The sequence below is a fragment of the Bos grunniens genome, chromosome 7 (assembly GCF_055505025.1).
Source record: "Bos grunniens cultivar Pamir isolate PY7600 chromosome 7, Bosgru_T2T1.0, whole genome shotgun sequence".
In the NCBI taxonomy this organism is placed as follows: Eukaryota; Metazoa; Chordata; class Mammalia; order Artiodactyla; family Bovidae; genus Bos; species Bos grunniens.
In genome coordinates, this window is record NC_141171.1 from 50924309 (window position 1) to 50942028 (window position 17720).

The 17720-nt window shown below is 46.5% G+C and overlaps 1 protein-coding gene across 3 annotated transcripts in view; it reads left to right on the forward strand.

The window, feature by feature from the left end:
- PSD2 (pleckstrin and Sec7 domain containing 2) overlaps positions 1 to 17119 on the forward strand; it is a 72630-nt gene extending 55511 nt beyond the window's left edge. For all 3 annotated transcript variants that reach the window (XM_086411970.1, XM_086411969.1, XM_086411971.1), the window contains 8 exons: positions 2704 to 2793; positions 3899 to 3942; positions 5001 to 5191; positions 5365 to 5435; positions 5830 to 5987; positions 7030 to 7174; positions 8517 to 8660; positions 14961 to 17119. In XM_086411970.1, coding sequence (XP_086268096.1) covers positions 2704 to 2793; positions 3899 to 3942; positions 5001 to 5191; positions 5365 to 5435; positions 5830 to 5987; positions 7030 to 7174; positions 8517 to 8660; positions 14961 to 15170 — 1053 coding nt within the window. In that variant the 3' untranslated portion in view covers positions 15171 to 17119. The remainder of the gene's footprint in view (positions 1 to 2703; positions 2794 to 3898; positions 3943 to 5000; positions 5192 to 5364; positions 5436 to 5829; positions 5988 to 7029; positions 7175 to 8516; positions 8661 to 14960) is intronic.
- Positions 17120 to 17720: the final 601 nt, after the last annotated feature.

Here is a 17720-nt window from a genome sequence, read left to right on the forward strand (position 1 = left end):
CAGCAGCAGCAGCAAATTAATTGCTTAGGATTCTTGTTCTTCTTGTTACCAAGAAAGCAGTGTTAAAATCTCTAACCAAGACTGTGAGTGTCTTTCTCTTTTTAGTTCAATTTTTGTCTTTTACTTTTTGAAACTATGTTATTAGGTACATACAAATTTAGAATGTTTATATCTTCTGGTAGATTGACCCTTTCATTATTATGAAATGTCTCTGTAGTAATGCTGCTTGCCTTCAAGTCTATTTTGTCAGTTATTAGTGTAGTTATACTGGAGTTCTTTTGCTAGTATTTGCATGCGTATCTTTTCTGTCCTTTTCCCAAGATTTCTGCCTCCTTATATTTAAGAGATGTCTATTAATCTTTGCCTTTTAATTTGACCATTTAATAAATTACTAATATATTTGAATTCAAACATATCAGGTTACTCTTCATTTTCTCTTTGACTCATCTGGTCTATATTGCTTATTATTTTTTCTCCTTTCTTGCCTGCTTTTGGATTATTTAAGTATTTCTTTAGAATACCGTTTTCCCCTGTTAGCTTGTTAGTTGTGAATTCTTTTAGAATTCTTTTTGTAGTTTGCAATATATATCTCTCACTTATTAAAGTACTTTAACCATGTCCTAGCAAATGAAATAACCTTAAAAGGCCTTAATTTATTTGTCTTCTCAACTTACATACTACTGTTATCATCCTTTTAACTGTTTGTATCTCTTTCTATATTTTATTCCCCAGAAAACTGTATTATTTTTTATTTTTCACAGTCAGCAATCATTTAGATTTAGCTATCCTTTTTGTTGCTCTTCATTCCTTTCTGCTTTGCCATCTGGGATAACTTTCCTTGTGTCTGAAGAATTTCCTTCCTTTCTTAATTTCAAGTTTTGAAGTGTGACTGGCGTGTTTCCCAGTGCCTCTTGTCCTCGGTGGGCCCTGAGTTCCAATTTTCGTTTTCTAGTCCTTTTGACCACTCAGTTGCTCACTCTTTTGTCCACTGCTTGAGAACTGACAGATGCTTTGAAGAGGAAGACTGCTCCTTGTCGGCCTCCCCTCTCCATGTTTCTCTTCTTTGTAAGACCTTTGCCCTTGAAGTCTTCATTGCTCTTATAGTTCTCCAATGTTTTATCAATATTTTGACCAGCAGCTGTTTCTGATGGGAAGGTTGATTTGCAACAAGAGAGTCTGTCATTACTAGGATTATAACTCTTGCCTGGTAATTTTTTGATTTTGCACCCACCCCTTACTGATGGCTTGGGAATGTTCAGTGTGTATGTGTGAAACTCAGACAGTATGATCAACATTGCCCTCATGTTCCTCAATTATGACTGTACACATAAATGACTATATACATACATACATACATACATGGATGTACATGTAAAATATATACATAGACATATGAAACACATATTAAGGCATTTGTAGGATCATTTCTCCTTAGTCCTTTGGAAAAGGTGTAGAAAATTCTTGTTTTTCAGCTACTTATAAAACTTTATATCATTGTTTTCTGAATTATTTCCTGTGGTGTGTGAATGTCCCACATGGTGTTAATAGAATCGTTGTTAAAATGGAGCAATTGAGAAACTGCATCGAATCCTCTCCTTGGAGACCCTCACTACCACAGAAGCACACTGAAAGCTCTGAAACATATAAACTTATTTGATTATGAAATCCTTCAGGGGGAATTCCTATTCTCATTTGTAGGTGAATTTTGGGAAACACTGCCTTATAGCAAACCTAAATCCACCAAATCCTACACCAATAAATATCTAGTGTTCAAGGGACTTTGTCTTCTCAATGGTGAAGTGCCATCAGTGTTTCCTCAAGCATGGACACTGCAGAGAGTCTGAAAGTATGCACATCAGATATTGGGTTTGGGGGGCTGGAGCCCCCCTTCTAATCATTGGTAAAAAAGGCAGAAATATGGGGTACAGTCATTCCAGCCCTTTGTCTGTTTGTGCCTCCTGGAGTGAAACCATCTGCTCAGGTTCCCTTGGTCCCAGAGCAGCTTGGCATGGGGTACCCATGTGTGTTGGTGGAAATTGATTTTTGATTCTCTTAAGACCAAACTCTCCCTCACTTCACCTACCTCTTGGAGGTCTTGCTGCCCCTCTGTACAGGTGAGAGGGTGAGACAGTTGTGACGGAATACACAGAGCTTCTGCTCAGGAGTCAAGAGGCCTGGGTTCAAGTCCTGGTGCTGTGACCTTGGGAGAGTTAACCATGGAGTAGCGGGTGAGAGCACGGGCTTTGGTGTCAGACACACTCAGCCCTTCTACTTCCTTGCTGTGTGATCATGCGCACGTCACTTCACCTTCCTGCACCTCAATTTCCTTACCTTCAAATGGGGATAATAATAACACCCACCTGACCTTCTCTTTGTTGTGAGAAGGAAATAAATAATGCATGTCAAGTACAATACCTGGAACGTGCTGGGCACCTGGCAAATGTCAGCTGTTATTTCATCTAACCTGACTCCTTCATCTGGGTTTGAGGAGAACCCCAACCTCTTGTGATGCTTGAGGATCAAATAGAATCTTGAATGTGAAAGAGTTTTGTAAACTCTTGGAGTGACAAAGGGAAATTCAGGCAGTCTTTTCTCATTACTGCCCTTGATGCTGCCTCATCCCCTCTGGCCGGGCAGGGCAGGGTGTGGAGACCATACCAGGCTCCATCCCTACTCTCAGGCAGAACCATTCCTCCATTACAGAACATTGGCAAGAAGATGTCCTGCCAGCAATTCATTGCCAACTTGGACCAGCTGAATGATGGCCAAGACTTTGCCAAAGACCTGCTGAAGGTATAACTTGCTAAGGGTCCCCATGCTCCCAGCTGTGTTCAGGGTGGGTGGGGAGGAGAGAGGTTTCTGCTCCACTAAATTCTGATGGTCCAAGTTCTTCATTCTGGGGTCAGGGTAATGATGGCTTTGGGACAGAGGTAGAGACCATCCAGCTCAACACATGACTAGTATGTGTTCCCTGAGTTAGGCAGAGGGTAGGCTTTGTGAGGTTTGTTTTTAGTGCTCCACTATCATTATTTCTGTCAAGATAGTGCTCAACACTGCCACCCATTGTCACAGCTGTCACCACCATCACCCTCACCTGATCACCCTTATCACCACCACCACCTTCACCACAACCATCAGTATCATCACCACAGGAAAAAGCCCACTCATTCCTTAAACATCACAAGGAATCTAGTTTTCTTTTGAATACTTTTGAAAAGTTTCTTTTGAAAAACTCTGGCTTTTCAAGTTTGGTCAGCTCTCCACCTTGGAGGAATAGGAGCATGTTTTGGGGGATAGGTGATGAGTTCAGTTTTAGAGGATGAGTTAGAGGGAACTAATGATATCAGGTGGGCAATTGGATAGTGAGTCTGGAGGACAGAACATGAACATTGCTTTCATCACTCTTCTTACCATAATTATGTTCTTCACTGTCAGGAAGAACTAGTTAAAAGTGTATTTGTAAGTACAATAAAATGATCCCAGTCCCTTCACCCACCCACTCCCCATCTACTCATCCACCCAAATGCCCATCCTCCCATATATCCATCCTTCCATCCACATACCCACCCTGCAACTCAATCATTCACCTGTCCCTACACCTATCCATTCATCCATCACCCACACATACTCTCCTACACAGCCCTCTATACACACTCACCCACCTATTTCTTGGCCCATTGACATAGTTAGCAGCTCATCTACCTACTCATCCTCAGTCTATCCAGTCATCTAAACAATACTCACCTACCCCATTCATTCACCTGTCCAATAAATAAGTGTGAAGCAAACACCTACTTTGCTCCACTGACTGAAAAGGTACTCCCTCACTGCATCCACATCGCTAGAGGTAGATGGACTCTGACTCTTCTTTGAACTCCTCTCTTTCCCCCTCTCCTAGACCCTTTACAACTCCATCAAGAATGAAAAACTGGAATGGGCCATGTGAGTAGTGCCCATGAGCACAAATATGGGGAGAGAATTACCGGGAACGGGGCGAGGGAGTGGCTGATGGTACAGGGAAGTCATGCTGGTTACTCTCCATGGTGCTGATTTCTCCTACCCAGGGCCCTGGTGACCCCTGACCAGCTGGCCAGCTCCTGCTGTTGAGTTCCCCTTTGGATTCATTTTGTCTTGATAAATAGTGTGCAGTTTTACAGCTATGGAATAGATTAAACTGACAGTTTCATGATGTTCACAACAGTTTTTCTGTTCAGGGGATATTGCCACTATTTTCAATGATGATATTATCTCTTTCCCCTTGGGGAGGTAGGCATGAGCTCTGAGTCCCTTTACAACGCTAGTAATATGACCAAAGTGAAGTGGTGACTGCTCTTGGCAATGGGGAGATGTGACTGCCCCCTAACTTATTCCCCTGAGAGGGCAGTGAGACCTGGAGGTACCCAGCCATCTGGAAAGAGGTGTGGTGACCTTGCTGATTGGGAAGACTATATATAAGAGGCTTCTGGGGAAAGTTTCCACCCCACTCTGCTGTACTCCCCAGGGCAGCCTGGGTCTTGGGGTCCATGTGAAGGTCCCAGGCAGGGATCGTTAGGAAACCCAACCAAACTGGGGAGAACTGGCATTTTTCTACCAGGGCTCCAGTGGGGAACCTAGACTTTAGGGGCCTAACCTACTGATCTTCTGTCCCTCACCATGTCCCTGGGACTTGGGCAGTCTGCCCATGGGTTACTTCTCCCTGGGGCTTGGCTTTCAGAGAGGTGAGAGAAGACCAGGGGGTAAGTCCGAAGGTGGTAAGGTCTCCAACTTTGTGATCAAAGGTGAAGATTGGAGCTTGGAGGCCAAAAATCAAATTTCAGAGGACAAAGGTCAGAATTGGAGACTCAGGTCAAAGGTCTGGATCTATGGTTGGAATTGAAACCCCCTTATCTCTGTTCCTCACCTCTAACTGGCTTCCAGAGGAGTGTTTGGTGGGGAGAGGGCATGTTGGCATGGGGATGAGGGCTCTGTGGAGGTGGTACTCAAGCCTAGTACTTTCCTAGTGATGAAGATGAGCTGAGGAAATCACTGTCTGAGCTGGTGGATGACAAGTTTGGGACAGGCACAAAGAAGGTGACACGGATCCTGGATGGTAGCAACCCCTTCCTGGATGTCCCGCAAGCTCTCAGCGCTACCACCTACAAGCATGGTGTGCTGACCCGGAAGACTCACGCCGACATGGATGGCAAGAGGAGTGGGTGTCAGGCGGGGAAGGGGCATAGGGAGGGATGCTAGTCCAGAGAGGGTATGCACCCCCTTGGCTGCTCCTCTGGGAATGCACATGCCAGCAGACATGTAGGGGGACACGGGGAAGGAGATACTGGGATGGGTGTTATGGCCACACTACCCATGGCCCCCTCTCCCTAGCGCCCCGTGGGAGGCGTGGCTGGAAGAAATTCTACGCGGTGCTCAAAGGGACCATTCTGTACCTGCAGAAGGTGAGAGATTCCCCCAGAATCTTTACCCAGGAAGGGCCAACTCAGCCCCTGCCTTCTGGTGCCTAGAGGGTCCTGGGAAGGGCCTAGGCCTTAGGCAGATCTTGGATCCTCCCACATCAAGGACCTGACTTTGGCTCACCGAGGGCTTTGATGGTTTCAGAGAAGGGCCTTTTAAAGGGGGTTTCAGAGGAGTAAGGCCTGTTCAAGCTTCTGGGGCCAACTGGGTGCTGGGAGTGTGTGGTGATTCTTGTTGGGGCAGCTGAAAGATGGTGGGATGTGTAGGGACAGAGAGAAGGAGAATGACCGGGAGGGACAGTGAGGGTGGAGGTACGGGTCAGCAGACCAGAGCCTGGTGATGACAGAGGCTTGCCCACCCCTGACCTGGCCTGTCCAGGATGAGTACAGGCCTGACAAAGCCCTGTCCGAGGGTGACTTGAAGAATGCCATCCGTGTGCACCACGCTCTGGCCACCAGGGCCTCTGACTACAGCAAGAAGTCCAACGTGCTCAAGCTAAAGACAGCTGACTGGAGGGTCTTCCTCTTCCAGGCACCGTAAGTAGGAGTGGGCACCCCCTCGCTCCCACACTGGGCTCAGTACCTGCCCCACACCCTTGCCTCATCTACCTCAGGGGAGGTGCCCTTAGCTTCCCTGGCACAGCAGCCATGAGAGCAAGTGTAATTGCTTGGCACAAAGAAACAGCTCAGGTCCCTCCTGACAGCAGTGTTTCTCAAGCGTGATCCCTCAGTATCTCCTGGAAAACTTGTTAGAGGGACTTCCCTGGTGGTCAAATGGTTAAGACTCTGCTCCCAATGCAGGGGGCACAGGTTCAATCCCTTGTTGGGGAACTAAGATCCTGCATGCTGCCCAGTGTGGTCAAAAATAACCCTCAAACTCATTAGAAATGCAGTTTCTGTGGTCCCACATTAGACCTCCTGAATCAGAAACACTGGAGGTAGGCCAGCAGTTGTGTTTTAATAAGACCTCAGGGTGATTCTTATGTGCACTGAAGTCTTTAAATACAAGGCAGATGGACTCTTTCTAAATCATCCTGCACTTAAAGTTGGGGTGATGGGCACGGAAAACTCACCCTGTGGTTTCTCCATAAGGCCTTCTTTCTATGCTCCTGTACCTCATCCTTCTGTGACTTGAAATTCAGGTTTCATGTGTCAGATGAACTTAAAAGGGGGGAGACTGGCAGGTGAACTCTGAGGATAGGAGTGGAGGTGCCGAACCAGGCAGCAGGGCAGGACCGAGAGGGCGGAGTCAGGGTGACCAGTTGCCCAGCTGCCTCTGACCTCCCCTGCTGGTCTTAAGACTCACTAGCTCCAAGCCATTAGCTCTGGACCTGGCTGGGCAGCTTCATGTTCACATGGAAATCCAGGTCTTGTCTGGGAGCTGGAACAGAAGGGAGCTCCCTACGCAGACATGACCAGGCTCATCAGCTCCCATCCTGCCACCCTCCCTCACCCCTTTGCCTGCCTACATGGAGGTCTTTGTGGCCTCTCTGTGCCTGGCTGTGCTGGGTGCTGGGTGGGGGATAGGGAGTCCTGCTGTGAGAAGCCAGTGCGCCCTCCCCTCCCCTCCGGTCCCCAGGAGCAAAGAGGAAATGCTGTCCTGGATCCTGAGGATCAACCTGGTGGCTGCCATCTTCTCAGCGCCCTCCTTCCCTGCTGCCGTTAGCTCCATGAAGAAGTTCTGTCGGCCTCTGCTGCCCTCCTGCACCACTCGCCTCTGCCAGGTACAAGCTCCTGGGCTCACGACATCACCTCCCCCAGCCCCTCATTCAGCAGTGCTTACCCGGTGCTTGGTCCTAGGGTGAGAGACAAGCCGAAGGAGCAGACATTCTCCATCCCCCCGCCCACACCCCCACTTACACACGGAGGGACTGAGGTCATACCCCGCACAGTGGTGTGGGTGTGCCGATGGCGGTGTGTTCAGTGGATGTGGTGTGGTCTGTGGGTGTCCTGTGTGTCTGGGCATGAATGGTTGTGAGTGTGTGTGTCCTGAGGAGCGAGTGACAGGCAAGACTTGGAGAACCCTTCATCCAGCTGCTTCCCTCATCTACCCTTACATGTTTCTTTGTAATCCTTAAAAATCTCCTGGGCTTCCCAGGTGGCTCAGTGGTAAAGAATCTGCCTGCCTGTGCAGGAGCCACAGGAGACATGGTTTTGATCCCTGGGTTGGGAAGATCCCCTGGAGAAGGGAATGGCAACCGACTCCAGTAGTCTTGCCTGGAAAATCCCATGGGCAGAGGAACCTGGTGGGCTACAGTCCATGGGGTTACATAGAGCTGGACACAACTGAGTGCACATGTGCACACACACACATCAATACTCCATTTTTCAGGGGTTTTTTTTGAGAGGAGAGGATAAATGCTGGGCTACTACTTGCATGGTGGAGAGTGGGTTAACACCATGTTTTCCATCCTGTCAGGGCCCTTTCCTGATGAGCCAGTGTCCTGGGTCTTCTCTGTGGAGCCCCTGGGGCTGCTGTCCACAGCTGTGCCAGCACTCTCGGTGCTCCCACACAGGCACACTTACCATTCAAGTACACGCACGTTTGTGTGTATATACACATACACACACACATACACATATGCAGCCCAGTGCCCATAAGGCACAAAGGGGTCTGGCTGGCCTGTGGCGGGTGGGGTGTACTGTTCACTTGTCTGGTAGTGACAGTGTCTCTGTCTTTGGGTGTGATCCTGGATCTGTGGCCTTCAGATGTGTCTGGACATGAGTATGAGAGGCTGTGTGCTTCGTATGAAGCCTGGGGCGCCGGGCTGAGTCTCGGTGATTGTGTGTCTATGTCAAGGAGTGTGCATACACGAGAGTGAGGGCCTCGCATCTCCTGAGCCTGCTGCGGAGGCTCCGGGGGGAGCTGATGCCGATGGTGGGAGGGGACGAAGGAAGGTGGCGGAGGTACACTCGTTCAGGCACAGACCTGGCTCTGCCCCTGCGTGTTGGATGGCCCTGGCAAGGCCTCGGTTTCCCCTTGGGGAAGCAGCTGTCCTTTGGATGAGACCCACCCATACGACCCCCTGAGGGTGGGACCTCACTGTCCACGACTGATCTTTGCAGGAGGAGCAGCTGCGCTCTCATGAGAATAAGCTGAGGCAGGTGACTGCAGAGCTGGCTGAACACAAGTGTCACCCGGTCGAGCGGGGCATCAAGTCCAAGGAGGCTGAGGAGAACCGGCTGAAGGAGCATTATCTCACATTTGAGGTGGGCCAATCACAGGAGGATTTGGAAGGACAGGGCTGGGGCAGGAGGAAGAGGCCAGCTTCTCCTTCCACATCTTTCCACAGCCAGGGACTCCTTCTTTGGGAGCACTCCACTTTGGGGGCTCCCCTGAGGTCATGACCTGCAGTCACCTGTGAGCCAGTCTCTGCACAGCCCAGCTGCACAGACAACTCACTTGTGTATCTACCAGAGACCTCCCTGACCTTCTGCAGCCTTCTTCAAGCCCCTGCCTCACGTCCAATTTCTGCATAGGCCCAGCTTTTCGGGAAGCTTCTACAACCAAACCACAGAGTTCACAAGCCCTCTCCATGTGACTTTCCCCCCCTCACATCTCAGTGCCCCTCTCAGTGGGTTTATCAAGCAGAGCACCTTGGTCTCTCCTTCTGAGCTCTCCCTTTCTTCTGTTTTGTCTCTGCCCCTACCCTGCTTCTGTCCTGCAGTGCTCTGCCTTCACTGTATGAAGGATGAGGGTAGACTGAGGGGAGGAAGGCAGGAACCACTTGTCCATTTTGGACTGACCTGCACATGGGGGTGGACAGATACAAGAGAGCCCGAAACCAAGCCAGGAAGTCCCTGGAGCAGAGGGGCAGGGAATCGCCCATCTCAGTCTCTAGATTTCCATGCTGACTTTCTGTTGTGGTGTAGAGGAGAGAGGATAGATAAATCCTGCCTTTTGGAAAAACATGATGTTTTATAACTTTTGGAAGCCTCCTCAGATCCACTCTCTCTGCAAGGTAAAAAATAACCATGCTGATTGCCAGGCATGATTCTCTTCACTTCGCTTATGTTGACTGATTTAATCCTCATATCAACTGTATGATGTGGGTTTGTTATCCCCATTTTACAGATGGGGAAATTGAGGCTTGGAAAGGTTGGACCATGTGCCTGAGGCAACACAGTTAAGTCCAGGAGCCAGGATCCTAACCAGGCAACTGACTGTGCCTCCAAAACCCTGGTCTTTCTCACCCTCAGCCTGACTTAACTGGGGGGTGAAGAGGCAGGGCAGATGGACAGTAGGGGAGGTAGAGCCCAGAATGAAGAGCTTTTCAGTTTCTGTGGCAGAGCTGGGTGAGAACAGAATCTTATGACCCTTAGTCCCTGCCTCTCCCGCGACAGTGGTGAGGGCCTGAAGCTCTGAGTCAAGACCTCAGACACTGCCAAACCTCCCTTCTAATTGTTTACCAATTTACATCCCCTTTAATAGCTCATGAACACACCTGTCTCTCCATACTCTCACCAACACTGGACGTAGTCTTCGTTAATCTGATAGGTTTAGCAAGTGGTATCTTATTGATGTTTTAACTTGGTTTAAATTTTTTATTTATTTATTTATTTTTTATTTTATTTTATTGGCTGCACTGCAGGGCATGTGAGACTTTAGTTCCCCTACCAAGGATGGAACCCATGCCCCTCGCACTGGAAATGCAGAGTGTTAACCATTGGACCACCAGAGAAGTCCCTCACCATTTTGATTTTTAAAAAGATTAGCTGTGAACCCAGAGAAGGCAATGGCACCCCACTCCAGTATTCTTGTCTGGAAAATCCCATGAACGGAGGAGCCTCGTAGGCTGCAGTCCATGGGGTCGTTAAGAGTCAGACACGACTGAGCGACTTCACTTTCACTTTTCACTTTCATGCATTGGAGAAGGAAATGGCAACCCACTCCAGTGTTCTTGCCTGGAGAATCCCAGGGATGGGGGAGCCTGGTGGGCTGCCGTCTATGGGGTCGCACAGAGTCGAACACGACTGAAGTGACTTAGCAGCAGCAGCAGCAACAGCAGCTGTGAACCACCCATATTTGGTTCAGATATTTTTTCTTAAATGAATAGAATATTCTATTATGATTGAAGTCCTTCTTTGTGCCTCTTTTAACATTTTCTTCTCTCCTCCTCAGAAATAATTATGATTCTGAAGTTGTTTTGGGCCCTTCTCATCTATATCTTTATACTTTTATTGCAATTATAGCTGTCCACAAACAATAGTTAGCATTGTTGTGTGTTTCATTTGCATGTTTTTAACATTTGTGTAAATGGTTAAAACAATTGTGATTTAAAAAGCATAGCGTAAGATTGATCATGGTTAAGGTTAAGGAATCAATGGTTAAGGAACCATTTTAAGTATTATAGTTCAGTAATGTTAAGTCAGAGAAGGCAATGGCATCCCACTCCAGTACTCTTGCTCGGAAAATCCCATGGACGGAGGAGCCTGGTAGGCTGCAGTCCATGGGGTCGCTAAGAGTTGGACACGACTGAGTGACTTCACTTTCACTTTTCACTTTCATGCACTGGAGAAGGAAATGGCAACCCACTCCAGTGTTCTTGCCTGGAGAATCCCAGGGACGAGGGAGCCTGGTGGGCTGCCGTCTATGGGGTCGCACAGAGTCAGACACGACTGAAGCAACTTAGCAGCAGCAGCAGCAGCAATGTTAAGTCTTTTCATATTCTTGGGCAACTAATCTCCAGAACTTTTTCATCTTCCAAACTGAAACTCTATAACTATTAAACAACATACTCCTAAGCACCTTCCTCCTGGCCCTAGTCCTTAACTACCACAGTTCTACTATCTGTCTCTATGAACGTGACTACTACTCTTAAGTGCTTCATACAAGTGGAACCACAGAATTTATACTTTTGTGACTGGCCTGTGTCACATGACATAAGGCTTTCAGGCTTCATCCCTACTGTAGCGTGTATCAGAATTCCTTTCTTTTTGCTTTTCTGTTGTATTTGGACACCACGTTTTGTCTGTCCTTTCATCAGCTGATGCACATTTGGGTTGGCTGCTGTTAATAATGCTGCCATGAACATGGGTGTGCAAATGTTTCTTTGAGATCCTACTTTCACTCCTGCTTTTATGTCCAGAAGTGGAATTGCTAAACTGTATGGTAATGTTATTTTCACTTTTCGAGGAATAACCACACTGTTTTCCATAGTAGCTGTATCAATTTACATTCCCACCAATAGTGTACTTGGATTCTAATTCTTCCACATCTTTGTCAACACGCTTGTTACTTTATGTTTTTTTTTTTTTGTTTGGGTAGTGGTTATCTTAATGCATGTGAGGTGATAATCTCATTGTGGTTTCAATCTGTATTTTCCTGATGGATAATGGTGTTGATGGAGAAGCTCTATATAGTCAGCAATAACAAACCCTGGTGCTGACAGAGGCTCAGATCATGAGCTCCTTATTGCAAAGTTCAGGCTTAAACTGAAGAAAGTAGGGAAAACTACCAGGACATTCAGGTATGATCTAAATCAAATCCCTTATGATTATACAGTGGAGGTGACAAATAGATTCAAGGGATAAGATCTGGTACACAGAGTGCTTGAAGAACTATTGACAGAGGTGCATAACACTGTACAGGAGGTGGTGACCAAAGCCATCCCCGCAAAAAAGAAATGTGAGAAGGCAAAGTGATTGTCTGAGGAGGCCTTACAAAGAGCTGAGGAAAGATAAGTGAAAGGCAAGGGAGAAAAGGAAAGATACACCCAACTGAGTGCAGAGTTCCAGAGAGTAGCAAGGAGAGATAAGAAGGCCCTCTTAAGTGAACAATGCAAAGAAATAGAGGAGAATAATAGAATGGGATAGACTAGGGATCTCTTCAAGAAAATTAGAGATACCAAGGGAACATTTCATGCATGTTGTGACATGACATTTCATGCAAAGATGGGCATAATAAAGGACAGAAATTGTAAGGACCTAACAGAAACAGAAGAGATTAAGAAGAGGTGGCAAGAATACACAGAAGAACTATACAAGAAAGGTCTTAATGAGCTGGATAACCATGGTGGTATGATCACTCACCTAGAGCCAGACATCCTGGAGTGTGAAGTCAAGTGTGCCTTAGGAAGCATTACTGTGAAAAAAGCTAGTGGAGATGACAGAATTCCAGCTGAGCTATTTCAAATCCTAAAAGATGATGTTGTTAAGGTGCTGCACTCAATATGTCAGCATATTTGGAAAACTCAGCAGTAACCACAAGACTGGAAAATGTCATTTTTCATTCCAGTTCCAAAGAAGGGTAATGCCAAAAGATGTTCAAACTGCCATACAGTTGCACTCATTTCACATGCTAGCAAGGTTATCCTCTAAATCCTGTAGGCTAGGCTTCAACAGTATGTGAACTGAGAATTTCCAGATTTACAAGCTGGGTTTTGAAGAGGCAGAGGAACCAGAGATCAAATTGCCAACATTTGCTGGATCATGGAGAAAGCAAGGGAGTTCCAGAAAAACATCTACTTCTGCTTCATTGACCATGCTAAAGCCTTAGACTGTGTTCAGTTCACTTCAGTCACTCAGTCGTGTCTGACTCTTTGCAACCCTATGAACTGCAGGACGCCAGGCCTCCCTGTCCATCACCAACTCCTGGAGTTTACCCAAACTTATGTCCACTGAGTTGGTGATGCCATCTAACCATCTCATCCTCTGTCGTCCCCTTCTCCTCCTTTCTTCAATCTTCCCCAACATCAGGGTCTTTTCAAATGAGTCAGCTCTTTGCATCAGGTGGCCAAAATATTGGAGTTTCAGCTTCAACATCAGTCCTTCCAATGAACACCCAGGACTGATTTCCTTTAGGATGGACTGGTTGGATTTCCTTGCAGGCCAAGGGACTCTCAAGAGTCTTCTCCATCACCACAGTTCAAAAGTATCAATTCTTCGGTGCTCAGCTTTCTTTATAGTCCAACTCTCACATCCATACATGACTACTGGAAAAACCATAGCCTTGACTAGATGGACCTTTGTTAAACTGTGTGGATCACAACAAACTGTGGAAAATTCTTAAAGAGAAAATTCTTACCTATCTCCTTAGAAACTGTATTCCAGTCAAGAAGATACAGTTAGAACCAGGGAAAGGAGTATGTCAAGGCTGTATATTGTCACCCTGCTTATTTAACTTATATGCAGAGTACATCATGTAAAATGCCAGGCTGGGTGAATCACAAGGTGGAATCAAGAATTCCAGGAGAAATATCAACCACCTCAGATATTGGCATATATACATATACCTCAGATATTCTACCACTCTAATGGCAGAAAATGAAGAGGAACTAAAGAGCTTCTTGAGGAGAATGAAAGGGGAGAGTCAAAAAGCTGGCTTGAAACTCAACATTTAAAACACTAAGGTCATGGCATTCAATTGCATCACTTCATGGCAAATAGAAGGGGAAAAAGTGGAAGCAGTGACAGATTTTATTTTCTTGGGTTCTAAAGTCACTGAAGATGTTGGCTACAGCCATGAGAAACCTAGACAGCATATTAAAAAGCAGAGACATCACTCTGCTGACAAAAGTCCATATAATCAAAGCTATGGTTTTTCCGATAGTCATGTATGGACGTGAGAGTTGGACCATAAAGAAAGCTGAGTGCTGAAGAATTGATGCTTTTGACTTGTAGTGCTGGAGAAGACTCTTGGAAATCCCTCGAACTGCAAGATTGAACTGCAAGTCAATCTTAAAGGAAATCAACCCCAGATATTCACTGGAAGGACTGTTGCTGAAGCTGAAGCTCCAATACTTTGGCCACCAGATATGAAGGGCTGACTCATTGAAAAAGACTCTGATGCTGGGAAAGATGGAAGGCTAAAGGAGAAGGGGGTGGCAGAGGATGAGATGGTTAGATAGCATCATTGATTCAGTGAACATGAATTTGGCTAAACTCCAGGAGTTAGTAGAGGACAGAAGAGCCTGGTGTGCTGCAGTCCATGGGTTACAAAAATTGGACATTACTTAGCAACTGAACAACAGCAGCAAAATGATGCTGAGCATCCTTTTTTGTGCTTATTGGTCATTAGTGTATCTTCTGTAGTGAAATGTCTATTCAAGTTCTTTATACATCTTGAAATTGGGCTGTGTTTTGTTGTTGAGTTCTAGGAGTTTTTCCCCCCTTTTAATATTCTGGATACTAGACCCTTACTAGATTAATGATTTGCAAATATTTTTCCCATTCTGTATATTGCATTTTCATTCTGTTGATTGTGTTCTTTGATACAGAGGTGTTTTAAATTTTGATAAAATCCCATTTGTCTGTTTTCACTCTCATGCCTATGCTTTTGCTATCATATCCAATAAGTCATTGCCAATTAACTTTGATTTTTAAAATTATGAGTTAAATTTCTGTGTGTGCCCTTTGCCTATTTTAAAAATTGTTTATCTCCTTTTATTGGTTGGTGAGAACTCTCTAAATATCAAGGAGAGAGTCTTTTGTCATATAAGGTATAAATGTTTTTTTTGCAGTTTGTTATCTTTTGACTTTGTTTTTGGCCCTTCTCTGCTCTTTTCCCAGAAAAGCCGTTATGAGACCTATATCCACCTCCTGGCTGTGAAGATCAAAGTGGGCTCTGATGACCTGGAGCGGATTGAGGCCCGATTGGCCACCCTGGAGGGGGATGACCCTTCACTCCGCAAGACACACTCGAGCCCTGCCCTCAGCCAGGGCCATGGAACTGTGACTGGCAGCAAAGCCATGAGGGATACCACTGGGCCTGATACTTAGCTGGCAAGGATGGGCAGGCCTCAGAGGCAGGCAGTGCCCCTGGAGGGGCCAGTGAGCACAATTCCAGCTAGGGGCCACTCAGACAAGCTGCAGACAGTTGTTAGGCAGCCAGAGGGGTGTGGAGAGCCTTGCGGGCTGAGGAGATGGAGATGCTATTCATGGTGTCGATCTTGCATCCTAGGGCTGCTCTGGGCCTTAGAGTCTGTCGCCAGCCCTCACCTCCCTCTCCACTCTGGAGCCTCAGTTTGTAGGCCAGTTGTGTGCATGCTCTAGACACCATCTCACTGGAGGAGCAGGAAGGGTGGTTGGCTTCCCAGGCTCTCCTCTTCTCACAGTTCCTCCCCTCATCTCCCTTGTTTCTGAGGGCAGGTCTCAACCCCAGGTCTCAGTTTGGACTCGACCCCTTCTCCTCCTCCTTCCTCTGAGTTGACCAGCAGCAGGTCTGCAGACCACCAGCACTGTCCAATTCTCCCTCCACTCAGCAGCGCTGGGAACTGCACCCTGTTCTCCTGCCTTGCCCAGCAATAACCCAGCTCTCAGGCCTGTCCCTCAGTGCCAAGCTCACCTTCCATCCATCAAGACCACTCCTGCTTTCTTTTATAATGACATAAATGTATATATATAAGAATTATATACATATATAAACTACCCCTTTAGAGATGGTTTTGGAACTGATATCAGAGGATGAAATGAGGTATGGAAAAACCTATCTCAGATACACTTGTTAGTGAGGAGGGCTGCTCTTTGGCCCCTGGAGGCTCTGACTCTCTGGAAGAGAAGATAGAGATAGTGTGTCCTCCTCGCTCCCTGTTTCCCCTCTTCCGGCTGACCTGTGATTTAAACTGCTCTTACAGTTAATGCTTTGGAATAAATAGTGTGTGTGCGTGCTGCCCCGTCTGTCCCACAGGTGTCCTGGGGTGTGAGTGGGATGGGACTGCGGCCCTGCTTATATTTTGGTCTTTGTGTTGGTGCTGCCAGGTCTCTTGGGCCCAGAGGTGACCTCTTGTACAGATCTACTGCTACAGGAATAAAAGACACTCTGCCTTGCAAATAGCCACTTGTCAACAAACCCAAAGATGTTTGGTGGGAGAAGCCTATGGAAGCCATTAATTCTTGGTCTTGGGGAAATGTGGAATGACAAGTTGTTGATTGTTAGGCTGATATTTCTTACACTCTTTGAGTGACTCAGAAATGCTAGTTAAGGACATGTCTGGAAAGGACAATTTGCCACATGATGGTTGCAGACTAGCATCTTTTAAACCCTGCATTCCTCAGACTGACAAGTGGTGGGGGTGATGGCACCCTCAATGCAACTGTGATGAGTAAATCCTTTCTATTTTTTAAACAGATTACTGTAGTTTGGCCAGCAGTTTGACCTCAGTGGTAATATATTTAGATAATAAGATAAGCCAACCTTGCAACTAAGTACCCGACATTTACAAGCCCACTCACATTTGATGCAAGGGACCTGTGAATCTGTGGAGAGATGTAGTGATTTAAATACAGATTATTTAATTTGGATCAGCTGAGTGTATTTTATAACCAAACCATCTGGCACCTTCATTTTGCTGAGGGGAAGTTAATGTTCATTTAAGTGAAATTGAAAGAGCAATGTGGCAACATAAAAAGCTCTGTGTACTTTTTCTCTGTGCTGTCTCAAAGATCCTTTGAGTTTGGGGTCTGCTTCCCACCCTCTACCTCTTGAGGGTGGGTGAGTGAAAGCAGAGGAGCAGGCTCCATCCGCTGCAGACAGGTGTGCTTCCCTGAACACTAGTTGTGCCTCCCATCAGTTAAAAAAAACTTTTAGTTCACTTTCTTAATTGTATAATTATTTATTGTAAATTATATACATGTACTACTGTACTAAAATATTATGTACATTATAAAACATACACAAAATAGAAATTTTAAAAAGATGAGATGAAAATAAATCTAAAGCAAAGTTCTAATATTTTTTTTCTGCATTCCAATGGACCACATGTTCCCTCTGCCCCTAATATGTCCATTTTCCAGGACTGTCCAAATCCAGAGCCTTGGAGGACCGCAGGTGAGATGCAATAAGTGGTTTGCGCCACCTGGTGGTCCTGGGAAGTGGCTGCAGGCTCAGGGACCCCTGGGGGCTGACCCTTGAGGACAGCCTCTCTGGAGCCTCCATACACTCATTCATTGAGATGAACAGCGCTGCACATTGTGCTGGGTGCTGGGGATACTATTGTGAGAAAAGGATTGACCAGATCCCTGTCCACACGGGGCTCACAGTCTAATGGGGAGGGAGATGGTCAGTCACCATTCCCATCTGGGACTCTGGAAAGGCTGGGGAGACAAGACAAAAATGACCTGGCCGAGAAAAATTGGAGTGGGGAAGACTGACTCAGGAAGCCGCCTGAATGTCCTAAGTGCTCCTGGGGGACAGGATAGTAGTAGTAAGGCCCTTCTTAGGGCTATACTTCTTCCTGGTAGGCAATACTAAAGATGCCCCAGAGCGAAACTGGAGAGGCAGAGTGAAAATGGGGCCTCTCTGGCCACCCCAGCTCCTAGGTTCCATTCACA